General features: G+C 46.3%; 1 protein-coding gene across 1 annotated transcript in view; it reads right to left on the bottom strand.

Annotated features, from left to right (window-relative positions):
* The window catches only part of NEIL3 (nei-like DNA glycosylase 3), a gene marked incomplete at its 5' end in the record, with an annotated part of 36881 nt that overhangs the window by 2400 nt on the left and 17697 nt on the right, over positions 1-16784 (bottom strand). Inside the window, 5 exons of the mRNA XM_014547761.1 lie at positions 2135-2309; positions 7750-8161; positions 9753-9919; positions 11436-11602; positions 13806-13880. Of these exons, the coding sequence (XP_014403247.1) occupies positions 2135-2309; positions 7750-8161; positions 9753-9919; positions 11436-11602; positions 13806-13880 (996 nt within the window). The remainder of the gene's footprint in view (positions 1-2134; positions 2310-7749; positions 8162-9752; positions 9920-11435; positions 11603-13805; positions 13881-16784) is intronic.

The following is a 16784-nucleotide window of genomic DNA, read 5'->3' as shown; positions in this document are numbered from 1 at the left end:
AATTTTTGTGCACCGGGCCTCTAGTCTATATATATAAAAGCCTAATATGCTAAGTGTCCTCTTGGGAGTTCCACTGACTAGGAGTTCGATTGCTTGCTATGACGTGCGCTGACCATCAGGGGGCGGCAAGGAATGAAGGGAGGCCCCAGCCGGCAACCAGCAGTTGGCAGCTGCTAGGAACCCTACCTGTGCATGAATTTCATGCACTGGGCCTCTAGTCTCCTATAAGAAGCACCTCTTACAATTTTGCTTGGATCACACAGAAAATTGCCATAATTCAGAACTTTCCTTTGTCTTGCTGTAAAGCAAGCACCAATGTTCCTGCAGATCTGTTTTAGTTACTGGTAAAACTATTAAGATCATCTGGTCAGTGTGGGTCAGTGGTTAGGATTTACATATGAACCAGGAGGTCACGGTTTTGATTCTGTCAGGGCATATGCATGATTATTGGGCTTGATCCACAGTAAGGGGCATGCAGGAGGAAGCAGCCGATTGATGATTCTCATCATTGATGTTTCTATCTCTCTTTCCCTTTCCCTTCCTCTCTGAAATCTATAAAAATGTATTTAAAAACAAACAAACACTATTAAGATCAGAGAATGTTCATGATTCTAATACTAGACTTCCTTCGTCTCCTAAGCAAAGAATGAATCCAATACAGAATTACTCAAACTAATTTAGGCAGTTCCACTGTGCTACTCTTGTTCTTATTAAGTTTGGCCTCAAGATGGGTATCAAGCAGGCTGTGATATGATTAATATTGCTAATATTTCTCCATTACATCTATAAAAGCTTCCCAAGGAGCCAATCTGTGTGGCAGGAGGGAGTCAGTCTTGTGCTGGGGTTAAGATCTGAAATCATGATCAGATTTTCCCTGGGAACTTCCTTAAGAAGATCCTGCATTGAAGACAGATACTTTCCCTCTCAATAAGGCTAACCTGAACATTGTGCCCAGCTCAGGAACAGATCCGTTTTTCTCTTCTCTGTTACGCACTAGATCAGGGATGGTGAACCTATGACACGCGTGTCAGAGGTGACATGCGAACTCATTTTTTTGGTTGATTTTTCTTTGTCAAATGGCATTTAAATATATAAAATAAATATAAAAAATATGTCTTTGTTTTACTATGCTTGCAAATATCAAAAAATTTCTATATGTGACACACACCAGAGTTAAGTTAGGGTTTTTCAAAATGCTGACACGCTGAGCTCAAAAGGTTCGCCATCACTGCTCTAGATGAAGCAGTTGAAAAGCATGTATCGTCAAACACGAGAGTGACATTCAGCACAGTGGGATGCTCACACTCTGAGGAATGCAGAGTGAGAATGACCAGAAGGACCTGATTGTTGTTGTTCTTGTTAATCCTCACCCGAGGATATTTTTTCCATTGATTTTCAGAGAGGGTGGAAGGGGAAGAGAGAGAAATGTGGGAGAAACACATTGACTGGTTGCCTCCTGAAAGCACCCCAACGGGACCAGGGATCGACCTGCAACCCAGGTAAGTGCCCTTGATCAGGAATTGAACCTGAGACTCTTCAGTGGTGCATGGGCTGACACTCTAACCACTGAACCATACTGGCTGGACCCAGAAGGACCCAATTCTTGTTTCCCATCTCCCATTCATTTTCAGGGGCACATGCACAGATCAATGAGGTGTGAGGAATCGCCTACATCTGCACTGTTACTGTGCCATCACGACTGTTGGATCATGCTCGAGCAGTAGGAGTCGCTAAGTTTACTGTAAACCCAAGGCATGGTAATGATTTTTCCTATGTAGCTCTATGCAGGGCACCTGAAGGTTTTGACAACAGCACGGAGATGAAGAAGAGCACATCTGTACCTTGAATTATTTAGCCACCTGGGAAAATTACTCAATGCCTTTCTATTTTTATAAACCAAGGGCAAAACTTCTACACGGTGGTTACAAACAGGAGACACTCTACTAATACAAGGGCTATTATTTGATTAAAATATTTGATGAACCTCCTTAAATTTTAATTCAAGCTTCAGATTGAATGTCAACATGGCTTTTTAAATTTAAAGGTAAGACCGGAAAAGGATGGCTACGTGCTACATTTCAATGACCGCAGTATTCAACTACACCAGAGCAAGACTGATAAATCTCACACTTACTTCGAAAAACCCGCACTGCGCTTCCCTGGGAAGGGGACACGTGTAGAAGGGCCTGCCCTTGTTCTCGCCGCCCTTGCTCACGACCCGGAGGACACAGAGGCGGCGGTGCTGACTGCAGCGAGGGACGGGAGCCAGGGGCGCACAAGCACCATCCGTCGTGTCCATCTGAGGTTCCCTGTAACGACAGGTGACAAAACAACTCCAGCACATGGTGCGAAGGGGATCACTCACAGCTCCTCAGCCCATAGAATACAAAGTAATTGTATCAAAAAGTGGACCCTGGTCAACTCCAGGTAATCACACAACTGCTAAGGCCAATTCTTGCTTTTCCCAGGTAAGTCTAACTTCCTTCCTAGGCCATCTGTGTGCCCACAGCAGGTCGTTTAAATATGCACATAACAGCGCAGCTGCGCGGTGATGCAATGCAGCCAGCTCCGCTAGTTTGCATCTGTGATGGTCGGTTCTCCTCGTACCCCACGTTAGTGCAGCCCCTTTTATTTCCTCTAAAATACCCCCAGGCCCAGCTGCTCCCCCACCGGGGAAGTGATGAGCGCAGTCTCCTCTCATTGCTTTCTCACCACAGGCCAACGCTCAGCAGTGGCCCTGCCTCGTCACGGAGTCGCTCCTTCCACTGTCCACTTACAGACGGCTTCCTCGCTTCCCTGGGTCAAGGCCGCTGTAGTAGCTGCAGCCGCGGCTCAGTGAGGGGCAGGCAGCGGGCGGAGCGGAAACCTGCCCGGTGTGAAGCGGGCGGGGATCCTGGAGCTCACCATGAGACTTACCTAAAGTCCATAAAAGGCCAGCACTTTACTGTAGACTGAGAGAACATGCCCGGCCAGTGTGGCTCAGTGGTTGAGCGTCGACCTATGAACCAGGGGGGTCATGGTTCGAATCCTGGTCAGGGCACATGCCCGGGTGTTGGGTGCAGGAGGCAGCCGATCAATGATTCTCTCTCATCATTGATGTTTCTATCTCTCTCTCCCTCTCCCTTCCTTTTTGAAATCAATAAAATATATATATACAGTGGGGCCTTGACTTACGAGTGTCCCGACTAACGAGTTTTTCGAGATATGAGCCATCTCTCGGCCGATTTTTTGCTTTGAGTTGCGAGCTAAAATTCAGGTTACAAGCCAGCTTCAGATACCCCACCGCTAGTTGGCGCAGCGAACGTCACAGTGAACGCCACAACATCAGCCCAGCATCACGTGTCTCACTCGTTCACTTTTTGATTTGATATACGAGTAATCTGAGTTACGAGCTCCATCACGGGACAAATTAAACTCGTAAGTCAAGGCCCCACTGTATATATTTTAAAAACTGTATCGAGCAGTTATTCTTAACTGCTTAAACATTGGTTCCACTGTCTAATTTATAACCCAGGAGCTGGATAAAATTTAAGTCTATCTAAGGACCGGTCTGAAAACAGGCCTCATCCACGTGTTGATGAGATCAGTAACTGAGAGATCAAAAGGAGAATTAATTATCACATAATTACTAAAGAAAAGCGGAGCTGCCTGCCAGGGCTCCGAGGGGACACCCTGCTCTGCGGGTACCATGTGGGGGGCTCCTGCTCACCGTCCTGTCCGCAGACGAACACGGCAGCTGCCAGACAAGTGGGAAAATGAACTAAGTGGCAGCAATTTGCGATTTGTTCCTGGGGAAGTGGCTGGGTGCGGGAGGGCTGCTGCGTAAATGCATCCCATCCCTTGGCACTTATTTTGCTGGCAGATCTGGATTGGTTTAGAGGCTCAGGCCTGGGGTTCTTTTTTCCACACGTGCCCACGCCGCACCGTCTCCAAGCGAGGCAGTGAGCTGTGATTAATCACACCACCCTCCTGCTAATGGCTGAGGAAGAAATCACTGAAATTTAAGGTTCCATTAATGTTTTTTTAAGTCTCTAATTCGTTAGTGAAATTGTCTGAGATTTTCCACAAAGCACCGAGGAAATAAAAATATGCCGGGATATTTCATCTGGGTACAGCAAATGCCACGATATTTTAAAATGATCACATCTGCTGCTTTTATGCTCAAAAAGGCTCCTTGAAAAGGATTTTTTCTCCAGGACTGCTCCCAACTCAGACCCCATCACCGGCTCCTTCGTGAACTTTCCATCATGAGCCATGAACTAGGGTTAGGAAGAGAAGGTGGGGTGCTGATCGAGTTCAAGCCTGGCCCCCACACTTTAGTTCAAGCATCTATCATTTGAAAGAGTGATGGACGAAACGTAAGGCAGTCATTATACATGATTATAAACAAAACATTTTTAAAAGTCAGTCAGGGATGAATCATCGGGATTCACTGATGGTAAATTTAGAGTTGGGATGGGAAACTTGAGACAGAAGCATCTACGGACCAAAACTGTCTCAGAAATCGGTTAGGCTTTAAGGATTCCCAGAGGCTGGTCTAGGAGCGTACGCCACGTGGTGCCTCATCTCGCTGCCCACAGGAAGAATCGGTGCATCAGCACAGAGCTCACCAGACACCCAGCAGCTCACCAGACACCCAGCAGCTCACAGACACCCAGGAGCTCACCAGACACCCAGCAGTTCACCAGACACCCAGCAGCTCACCAGACACCTAGCAGCTCACCAGACACCCAGCAGCTCACAGACACCCAGGAGCTCACCAGACACCCAGCAGTTCACCAGACACCCAGCAGCTCACCAGACACCTAGCAGCTCACCAGACACCCAGCAGCTCACAGACACCCAGGAGCTCACCAGACACCCAGCAGTTCACCAGACACCCAGCAGCTCACCAGACACCTAGCAGCTCACCAGACACCCAGCAGCTCACAGACACCCAGGAGCTCACCAGACACCCAGCAGTTCACCAGACACCCAGCAGCTCACCAGACACCTAGCAGCTCACCAGACACCCAGCAGCTCACAGACACCCAGGAGCTCACCAGACACCCAGCAGTTCACCAGACACCCAGCAGCTCACCAGACACCTAGCAGCTCACCAGACACCCAGCAGCTCACAGACACCCAGGAGCTCACCAGACACCCAGCAGTTCACCAGACACCCAGCAGCTCACCAGACACCTAGCAGCTCACCAGACACCCAGCAGCTCACAGACACCCAGGAGCTCACCAGACACCCAGCAGTTCACCAGACACCCAGCAGCTCACCAGACACCTAGCAGCTCACCAGACACCCAGCAGCTCACAGACACCCAGGAGCTCACCAGACACCCAGCAGTTCACCAGACACCCAGCAGCTCACCAGACACCTAGCAGCTCACCAGACACCCAGCAGCTCACAGACACCCAGGAGCTCACCAGACACCCAGCAGTTCACCAGACACCCAGCAGCTCACCAGACACCTAGCAGCTCACCAGACACCCAGCAGCTCACAGACACCCAGGAGCTCACCAGACACCCAGCAGTTCACCAGACACCCAGCAGCTCACCAGACACCTAGCAGCTCACCAGACACCCAGCAGCTCACAGACACCCAGGAGCTCACCAGACACCCAGCAGTTCACCAGACACCCAGCAGCTCACCAGACACCTAGCAGCTCACCAGACACCCAGCAGCTCACAGACACCCAGGAGCTCACCAGACACCCAGCAGCTCACCAGACGCCCAGCCGCTCACCAGACGCCCAGCAGCTCACCAGACCACCCAGCAGCTCACCAGACACCCAGCAGCCAGACCCCTCTGAGGTCACCTGAGACCCCGCCCACGCTGACTCTCTCTGCTCCGCCCCGGTTGGCTAGATGGGATGCATGGGAAGAAGACTCCTCTCCTTCAGTTCATTTGGAATCTAATGAACAAAATAAACTGACACACAAAATAGGACCAGAGGCCCGGATGCATGGAGCAGACTGACAGATCTCAGAGGGGAGGGGTGGAGGGGACTGGAAGAGATTAACCAGAGAACATACATGCATATATGCGCAGCCCACGGACACAGACAATAGTGGAGGGAAGGCCTAGGGTGGGGTGAGAGCTAGGTGGAGGGAGGCAAAATGGGAGGTGGGGGGAGTGTAAGACTGTCAACAATTTTTAAAATGCTGCATATACAGCATTTCTTTCAGAAGGAAAACCTCCCCGACAAACAGTTTGGGGAAGAAAATTGTGGCGCTGTCCCTCTGAAGGAGGCTGACGTCAGGTTGGGCCAGCTGGGAAGCCCGGATGAAGGACTAAACACGGAGGGAAGGTGTGGACAGACAGCGCCAGCAGCTGCCATAATCACTAAAGAGCAAGAGGTGACGCTGTCGTTAAACGTCTGTATCTCAGCGACATCCACGGGGCCTTCTCCCGGGGGCACTGGCGGTCCATAAGCACACCTGCTGGGCAGTATTTACCAGCTGTACGTGCACCCCTCTCACTGCAGACACACGTGCTCTTTGGGCCTTTGTGGTGGGAACGAACACCACCATCCCACGGCAAGAGGTGACGCTGTCGTTAAACGTCTGTATCTCAGCGACATCCACGGGGCCTTCTCCCGGGGGCACTGGCGGTCCATAAGCACACCTGCTGGGCAGTATTTACCAGCTGGACGTGCAGCTCTCACTGCAGACACACGTGCTCTTCGGGCCTTTGTGGTGGAAACGAACACCACCATCCCACAGGGCTGTCTGAGGTGCAGCCACTGTCTCCAGCAGAAACGTCACTAAAAAACTCAGATCTCTCTCTTTAGAATAGAAGACACTCACTAACCTGCTGCAAATGGTAGCCTCCCTTTTAGAAAAGCTTTCTTTCGTTGGAAGGAAATAAAATAAAAATGCTAACAGTGGTGACTGATAGCAGGTAAGATCATGGGTGTTTTAAATATTTTTCTTTATGTACTTTCCAAAGGTTCGGTATTGAGCATATCCATGGTGACAGGCAGAAAAGAGTAACTTGTTACCGATGTGGAGGATTCTGTTTTTCATTCCCTCCCCCTCCCCCTCTTACATTATAAACTGGAGAAGGAAGAAGCATGTGCCTCGTCTCTCAGGTGTGACTTACAGGACCGAGGACCTCTCAGCTTCCTTCGTGTAGATAACTTTGACGACATTGATATAAAAATGAGAAGCAAAAGTAGTAATTATGTAGAAAGAAAGAAAGAAAGAAAGAAAGAAAGGAAGAAAGAAAGAAAGGAAGGAAGGAAGAAACAGATATTTCCAAAAGATGAACCTGACAAAACTGCTTTCTACAGTGGCCAATTAGACCCTGGATTTTAAAATGTGAAAATTTTATGTATAAAATGCAATTCAAGTGACTTTTTCTACATCTATAGCAACGGCAAATTCAGCCCTAAGTCAAAACCCACCCCAGGGACTCAGTTTGGAAAATTGCTATTAAACTGATGCTTGTGATCACTTTAAAATAAACAAAACACACACACACACACACACACACACACATACATACAAAAAATAAAAAACTTAACGCAAATGCCTTGGAGATCAAGGTTGAAGCATCATACCTGTTAGAAAGCCCAGGGCTGCGACTTCCTGCGCCTGGCGACGAGCCGTGGGCTGTTTTCTGTCTCTTGCAGGCGGGACTCCGTAATCTGGAGACGGAGGGAAACACACACACACACACACACACACACACACACACACAAAATAAAAAACTTAACGCAAATGCCTTCGAGATCAAGGTGGAAGCATCATACCTGTTAGAAAGCCCAGGGCTGCGACTTCCGGAGCCTGGCGACAAGCCGTGGGCTGTTTTCTGTCTCTTGCAGGCGGGACTCCGTAATCTGGAGACGGAGGGGGATAGGCTTGTTGCGTCGGGTGGTTGAGCTGCATTGTTGGCTCTCTCCTCAGAGGGGCGAGGCGTGTCACTGAGACAAACCTTAGTGGGAAGAGGGCTTTGAAATTCCCCATCTAGAATCTCGTGTGGGCCTTTCTTTCTTCCTGGTGGCCTGGATTTATTGCTGAAATCGGTCAAGACCAGGGTTGTCGTTCCAAAGGCAGTTTTCCTGTTGATCTTCACTTCTGAGCTTGGCTTTCTGAAGCCGTTGCAGGGGTACTTCACCACGTGGCTCAAGGCAGCGGAGTTTTCCTCATTCTTGAGCCTGGAATCTGGAAGGAGAGAAGAAATTCTGCAGTATGCCTGTAGATGTAATATTGAGTATTGGAAACATGGTTTTATTTGATGAAAACATTTAGTTCACGTATTACGGTGAACTAATATGTAGAACGAATAACACACTAATATGTAGAACGAATAACACGAAGTGAGCTTGGGCAATGCATAATTAATCTCCTGCTAGGAAAGGAAGCATAACATGCAACAAAGCTTTAACAACGCCGAGGGACCCGGAGCTGGGTTTCACAAAGACTTTCCCTTGCTTCCTATTGCGTTGAGGCAGCTACATCGGGGGTGGGGAACCTTTTTCCTGCCAAGGGCCATGTGGATATTTATAACATCATTTGCGGGCCACACAAAATTATCCACTTAAAAATCAGCCTGTTCTATTTGGCCAAACATTTAATGAACTCACCCCCAATACAGTGGCAGGGCCAGACCAAGCGATTTCCCCACCCCTGCTCTGAAGGTTCTTCCGCTCTCATTTGGTTACCATCAGGCAGGGGTAACTGAGAGGTGGTGTGTCTACGAGCTTCAGAGCCAGCAGCTAGAGGCTGCGTCCGGGGGGTCAGGAATGTTTCGGGGAATGACAAGACAAAGCGGAAGGCTCATTAAAAATAAGACGCATTACAGAGATTTAACATTTATCCCAAATGTTTCAACCCAGCATCCTCAGATTGTGGAGTCTGTACTGTAAGGCATTCTCGACTGCAGTTAAGATGGATGTCTGTCATACTCAGAAAACAAACAAACAGGAAAACAGCCAGACGCGTCAAGGCAGTAAAGGTGGAAACCCAAGGCTGGTTTTCTGAGGGCTCCTAGCTGAGGGACGCGGGAGGGACAGGCAGACACAGGAGCGATGCGGTCCCTTTGTCCCTTCTGCTCTGTGCGAGGGGCACCTTGGCCCTTCCTTCCGCCCAGAGAACACACCGCCATCCGACAGCTAACACAATGCGGGGTCTCTAAGTCAAGAACGAACTTTCTCATCTCTAATTGAAGAAAGAAAGAACACTCTGAGAATACAATAGAGGCCAGAGGCCGCATCCATGTAAGGTTCTTAATCACCAGTTTCCTCGAGGTTCCGCATTCCGCATTCTCCAAATTGTGAACCACAAAGCATTATTCTGTGGGATTTCAATGGAATCAGCACAATTGTCCGGGTAAAGACTTTAATAACAAGGGGCGGGCAGCTTAAAGAAGAGAAGGAAAAATGCGGCTCTTTTCTATTCCACCTGCAAAGATATTCTTACAGGGACCCTCCCTCCCCATTGACGAAACCTTGGGACTGAATGACAGACTGCAGAGTTGCTGAAATCTGCATAAAACAGAGCTTTCCTGAATAATTCATCAGGACCCCAGAGCGCAGATGCGAGCCTGTCAGTTCCTGAGACACGCAGGCGCACACTTTTTTAGCACAAGAGTTTTGTGTTTTCCCTCCTGCCCCCCAGAACGTCAGCGTGGGGTACATGCAGCGGAGTGTCGCCCTGGTTAAGAGACATCGAGCTAGAACAAGGTACGTCCCTGACCTGGTGTAATGAAAGGTCTGTGAGAAGGAACGCATTCCAAGTCCACGTTCATGCTTACCCGCAGGCCTGGGTGCCAGGCAAGCGTCGCAGGCCCGGGCAGAAGGCATGTTTATCAGGGTGCAGACCCCACACGCCCAGGCCTCTTCCCACTTCCTGGCCACGTGGTCCCCAAGGTGGTCCCGATGGGGCGTTGGGCCGACGGCAGTGTTTCTCGAGGGCGGCCTGCTGCGGAGAATTTTTACAGCTGACCATGAACCCTGCCATTGCTGCCTTGTTCTTATACATTCCAGGTGTTTGGGGAATCTATTACAGAACCATGAATATACCCAAATGCCATAGGTTTACTACTGCAAACTACCTCAAGAAAATGTCTTCACTTGGGCCCTGCGGCTGCTGTTCAAGACAGAAATACCACATAAAAGATTTTATTCAGGATCAAGGAGTCGTGGTTTTGCTACTGTGTTTTTATACCAACTAAAAATATTTGATATACCCCCAGGAAGCATTTCTCAAATAATGTTTTAACTAAGAGGTTCTCTTCCCAAAGCAAAACTAAAATATCTTTTTTCAGACAAATCACGGGAGAGGAAGAGTCACATGGACATTAGGATATTGAAAGTGAAATAAAGTTTGGCTCAGTGGATAGAGCGTCGGCCTGCGAATTGAAGGGTTTCGGGTTCGATTCCAGTCAAGAGCACATGCCTGGGTTGTGGGCTTGATCCCTAATGTGGGGCATGTAGGATGCAGCCTGTTGGTGATTCTCTCTCATCATTGATGTTTCTCTCTCTCTCCCTCTCCCTTTCTCTCTGAAATCAATGAAAATATATTTTTAAAAAAGTGAAATAAAGTTTTACATTTTCTTCAGGTGCTTCTGGAATTCTCCACAGAAGCTACTAAGGCCGGTGCCAATGGGCTGGTCTATAGTGAGGACAAGAATCTCCATCCTCCTGTTATTTCACTGTGGTCCACCCGTCAGAGGAGGGGCTATGGAGGTCAGGTGACCGATGGCGTTTTAGCTCAAGGTCATCCCACAGTGGGCTCCTGGGCCCCTCCTGTGGTTACTTCCCCTGTTCCCGAAAGCATCACTGCAACAGACAGACTCAGCTACCGGCAAAACCACCAGTCCGCTGTTTCACCAATAAGACATACATTTTGTAAAGAGAGCTCTTTCATGTTTTATGTCATTTCTAAATAAAGCGAGACGTTTGAAGATCATCTTTCCAGTTATTGACATATCTACACCTCCTCCTATTCACGTTGCAAACAAGATTGCAGCCAAAGGCTGGATAGTAACATCTGAGCTGGGGACTTGCCACTGAATCAGAAGTGGTCCAAAAGTCCCCTGTGGCTCCTCCTGGTTCTTCATGATGTTATTTACTATTTCCTTTTTAATTTTTAAATATATTTTTATTGATTTCAGAGAGGAAGGCGAGGGAGAGACAGAAACATCAATGATGTGAGAAAATCATGGATCAGCTGCCTCCTGCATGCCCCCCCACTGGAGATCGAGCCCACAACCTGGGCATATGCCCTGACCGGGAATTAAACTGTGACCTCCTGGTTCATAGGTTGGCGCTCAACCACTGAGCCACGCTGGCCAGGCACTATTTCCTTCCAAGGTTCCAACACTTCTGAGTTAGGTCTTCTTATTAACAGCCTGAGAGCTATTCCGTTGTGGTTCCCTTACGAATGGCCTTTTATGAAAGTGGGGCCACTGCTACCCGCTGACCAGGCATCTCACCCTCTGTCGGCACGGCGAGCATCTTCGCTCTGGCAGTGAGGACAGAAGTATGTCATTCTGCTGTTCTCTCCCAGGCGACACACGGTTATTCTGCTGCGGCACCGGCCGCAGTGAGGACGCCCGTAAACCTTATAGTGTTTGGAGACAGCCAGTCCTGCTTTACGGCACTAAAACCAAACAAAGGAACAACATTATAACGTTATCCACAAAACAGTGTTGCTAAGGAGCCAAAGGCAAGTTCTTGAAAGCCATTTCTGAAAATAACTTTTTAAAAAAAAATGTACGTTTGTATATACTAGTCTGTCTGGATAATCTTTTCTTTCATCTGAGAAAAAGATACTGGCAAGATTCAGCAATATTTGTTAAATAAGATTTCCTGTGACATAATTAAGTAATTATTTTATTACTTATTAGTATTCAAAATTGTTCTTTGAATAGCTTTACCCTCTTATCTAAATGGGATATAAAGAGTTCCATAATTCAAAATGTCTTTCATGCTGTTAAGGTTTTAAAAAATTAAACGTAATTATGTAGTTAAAAGAAAAAGAGTAGATTAGCGTTAAATCCGATTATTTTGGGAACTCGGAAGCTGTCCACTTTGTTTCAACAGCCAACAGAGAATTTAACAAGACCATCTTGGTTGATCTGACAAAGGAGAGTTTTCAGTTTTTAATCCTCGATTCACTTAAAAAAAAAAAAAAATTCAAATGCCATTCTAGCAGAAAACAGGTTCCATTTTGGTATAAATTCTATTTCAAAAGACATTTGAGATTCTCCGTCACAGTTTTATTCTGCTCACGTATGTTTAAGGCTCCCACAGAAAGAATATTTTGGGTTTACATCAGCAGTGTGAAATTTCAAAAGCCCAGAAATATGGCTCACCATATATAAGCTGAAAATTAAACACACATCACATTAATTTAAGCAAAGTACTGAAATACCCAACTTAATCTGGGTAGAAAATGGGTAGCTGCCTAGAATTATACGAGAGGCCTGGTGCACGAATTCATGCATGGAGGGGGTCCCTAGGGGTGGCCTACGGAGATCAGACCCCAGATTGTGCCCCCAGCCTCACGGCCCCAGCTCCAGCCTCTCAGGCCCGCAGCCCCGCTTTGGCCTGGCACTGCCCCCTCACCTGCTCCAACATCCTGCCTGTGGGGCAATCGATCAGTGCCGGGCACCCCACCCGGCTCCCTTAGCGCCTGGGAGCTGGGCAGCAGCCCCAACCCCCACCGCCACCACTGGTCCCAGTCTGTGGGGCGATCGGATCCCCACTTGCACCTGCCTTGGCCTGGCACCGCCCACTCACCTGCTCCACCATCCCATCCCCCCTGTAGTTGGGGCCCATCAGGGCCGGCAGCACCTCCACTGCCACCCGCTGCCAGGGCTGCGTTGCCATGTTTCGTGCCGCCCCCTGGTGGTCAGTGCATGTCATAGCGAGTGGTCGAACTCCAGGTCTCCCAGTTGAACTCCCAGTCAAATGACCGCCCGAGCTCCACCATCCCACCACACCCCCCTGTAGTTGGGGCCCATCGGGGCCGGCAGCACCTCCACTGCCACCCGCTGCCAGCACTGCGTTGCCAACGCCCACTATGTTTCGTGCCACCCCTGGTGGTCAGTGCATGTCATAGCGAGCGGTCGAACTCCGGGTCTCCCAGTTGATTAAAACAACCATAGATACTCAAGGCAGATATGTAAAGCAAGAGGTTCATTAATATGTTAGGCCAATTAATGAAGAATTCCATAACACCAGCCTTTCTGAACATAGTAAAAGTAGAAATTTGGAATACAGAAAATGGACTGTGGAGAAAAAGTATTTGTGATGCTTTGTTAAAAAGATAAAATGTCTTTATTGAACTCTTTCTATATGTATATATGTATATATGCATAACTATAGCTCACAAAATTTATAGTTTAGCAGGTATTAATTTCATTCTCAAAACAGTCTTAGTGGTAGATTCTGATGGTCCCATTTTACAAATGTAAGGCTAACCTTAAAGTCATCTAAATAATCTCAACCACACAGGCAGTAGTGGCAAAACCTGACTGAACTGAGGGCAATTTAAAGAAATTAATTCTCTCCAGGCTTCCTATATTTTACTTTATATGCCCACAATAGAACAAGAGTTCAAGTCAAATGCTAACATAGTTGTTCCCCAACGTAGTATAAAGATACTTTAATTATAGTTGGATAATTTCGGACTGACCTGTGACCTAAAATTTTAAGATGTTAATTAGGCCCCTAACAGGACACTCGCCATTACTTCCATACTCTGACCACTAGGTGGCTATATACTGCCTTAACATTTCCGGTAGAACTGAAAGGGAAAACATTGACATTTTCCATAATAGAAAAAACCTTGGTCTTACCCTGTAGAAAAGAAGGCTGAAGTCACGTGTCATTTTCACTAGGTGTTGGATCTGTTCCTCTGTTAACTGACAAACCTGAAAATAGAAAAACAACTGAGGATAGTTTCATAATTTGCTCACGATAGAAAAATGATATGACTCACCAGTTCTAGATAACTGTAGACTTAAAATACATCCCCACATTCTAGAACTCTGTCTCATATATCTATTTATTGTCATTAACAGTAGTTTTAGTTTTTATTTAGTTTTTAATTTTTATTGATTTCAGAGAGGAAGGGAGAGGGAGAGAGAGATAGAAACATCAATGATGAGAGAGAATCACTGATTGGCTGCCTCCTACACACCCCAACACTGGGGATCGAGCCCTCAACCTGGGCATGTGCCCTGACCAGGAATAGAACCGTGACCTCCTGGTTCATAGGTTGATGCTCAACCACTGAGCCACGCCAGCCGGGCAATAGTAGTTTTATTTGTAATGCTAGTAACTACAAATTTTAAAAATTCCTATTTAAGTTCTAATTTGAGTTCTAATTCAAGTGTTTATTGAATATATCTTCTGTATAAGATGTCGTCAAAGTCCCAGCACGGACTGTCAGCCACCTTAAAAAGTCTTGCTGGGTTTGCAAAAAGAGAGAGAAAGAGAAAAGAAGGGAAAAAAAAGGGCACAGAAGTAGGTGACCATCAAGGTCACTACCAAGCTTTAAGAAGGTATGAATTTATATACATGCATTAATATCAAAGGACTTGTTAGCACATGGAAGAACTCAGGCATAGACTGCCCTCCAGAATTCCTCTGTGACACGGCCTGGCAGGATTAACCATCACGTGGCACATGTGGTTTCCATGGTAATTTCAGAAGAAAAACTGTCTGATGACTTACCCTGTGGCACGTGTATGAATGTATCCATGTCTATAAACAATAGAAACTAATTTATCAATGACTGTAAAATCTAAAGCCCTCTAATCAACAAAATCATTCTAAAAAAGCATCATATACATTTTCAATTACTTACTTAAAGTTTAGAACGTAGGCACTTCTAAAGTTCATCTTTTTCTGACTATATCTCATGTACTATATTCGGTTACACCTTGAAATGTTAAACTGCTTTTTCAATAATTATGCATGTGCTTTTATAGGGCTAAGAGCTAAGCTTCAGAAATGCCATTAATTTTTAAGCCCTCAGCCATCATGGGCCAATGATCTTTTACCAGATGAATGGCTGGTTTGGATGTACAGATAAAAAAGTAAAAGTAAATAATTAATTTATCATCGATGATAAGGATAGTCAAGGTAGCGATATTCTGGGTTTGGTCTTGTTTTTCAGAAACATTTCCATAGAGGTGTAGGTGATTGTAAAAAGCCTGTTGTTAAATTGTGTCATTATTCCCACATTACAGACATTAGGCAGTTTGTTTCAAGCGTCAAAAAGCAAAACCACCCTGGCTGGTGTGGCTCAGTGGGTTGGAGCATCATCCCATACACTGAAAGGTGAAGTGTTTGATTCCCAGTCAGGGCACAAGCCCAGGTTTTGGTTCGATTCCCTGTCCTGGTCCGCACATGTGTGTGAGACAACTGATCAATGTTTCTCTCTTTCTCTCTCTCTCTCCCTTCCCCTCTAAAAAACCAATGAAAATGTCCTTGTGTGAGGATTTAAAAAAAAAAAAAGCAAGCAGAACCTAACCTAGAACTATTATTAACTAGTTTCTTTTAAAATTTATTTCCTACTGATTTGGATTTCATGAAGACTGTCCAGGAAATAATTACACAAAATAAAACAGTATCTTTGGAGTCATGTAAAATAAAGAAAGAAAGAAAAAAGACTTAGTAATAGGGATTATTTGGGTCTGGCTAAAAGTCCTACTGGAGATTTCTTTTTTGGAAACTAAAATATATGTATCCCTCCACCTGGCTTAAGTTCTAACCTCTCCGACCTTCTCACAACTTTGCCCTGCTAATCACCCTGCTCTTTTCTACAATTTTAACGTCTCCCACTCGACCAGTATTTTTCTCTCAACATAAAAATAAGTTCATGTCTCTCCAGTTGAAGAACAAGAAAACGACAATAAAACCCAGTCCCTGTCCTGACATCTTCCTCAAGAAGTCCAGCATGTTCCCTTTATTCAGCTATTTTAACAAGTACTCCACATTATGGTCTGTTTTTCCCTAGTCCCTCACTCTTTAGTCTCTGCTACTTGACTCCCATTCTTATCATTCCATTAAAACTGCCTGTTCTAATACGTAGGAAACATGAGCCTGGCTGGTGTGGTTCAGTGGTTGAATGTCAACAATGAACCAGGAGGTCACAGTTTGATTCTCAATCAGGGCACATGCCTGGGTTGCGGGCTTGATCTCCAGTAGGGGGCGTGCAGGAGGCAGCCGATCAATGATTCTCATCATTGATGTTTCTATCTCTCTCTCCCTCTCCCTTCCTCTTTGAAATCAATATATATATATTTTTAAAAACGGAAACATGAGTGTGTGTTGAGTGTGAATTTAATATTCCAGATACAAAAAGAAAGTTGGGAGCTGAGTTCACTCATACAGTTGACAAATCTTTCTTTAATGCCAACCGTGTACCAGACAGTGTATTCTACATGCTTGGGTACACCCGTGAACAGAGACACACCTTCCACCTAAGAGACTGCATTCTAGCAGAGCGATATTTTAAACAGTAAAAATAACAAGTAAAGATCAGATGATGTTTGAACATGATCAAAATGGTATGAAGAAAATAAAAAGCAAAGCAAGTTAGGGAAGTCTGGGAGTATGAATTGGGAGGAGGGGATGCAACAGTGATTTTATTTTATTTTTTTATATAACTAGAGGCCCGGAGCACGAAATTCATGAACCCTCTCTGGATTTCTCCAATCTCCAATCCTGGACCCCTTGGGGGATGTCCGACTGCCAGTTTAGGCCCGATTGCCTGGTTGCCCCTAACTGCCCCCACCCCTGCTGGCCTGATCACCCCTCACTGGCTC

This window comes from Myotis brandtii, unplaced genomic scaffold, assembly GCF_000412655.1.
Source record: "Myotis brandtii unplaced genomic scaffold, ASM41265v1 scaffold484, whole genome shotgun sequence".
NCBI classification, from domain to species: Eukaryota; Metazoa; Chordata; class Mammalia; order Chiroptera; family Vespertilionidae; genus Myotis; species Myotis brandtii.
The sequence above is the reverse complement of the archived record's forward strand: the minus strand, read 5'-3'. Positions and strand labels throughout refer to the sequence as shown.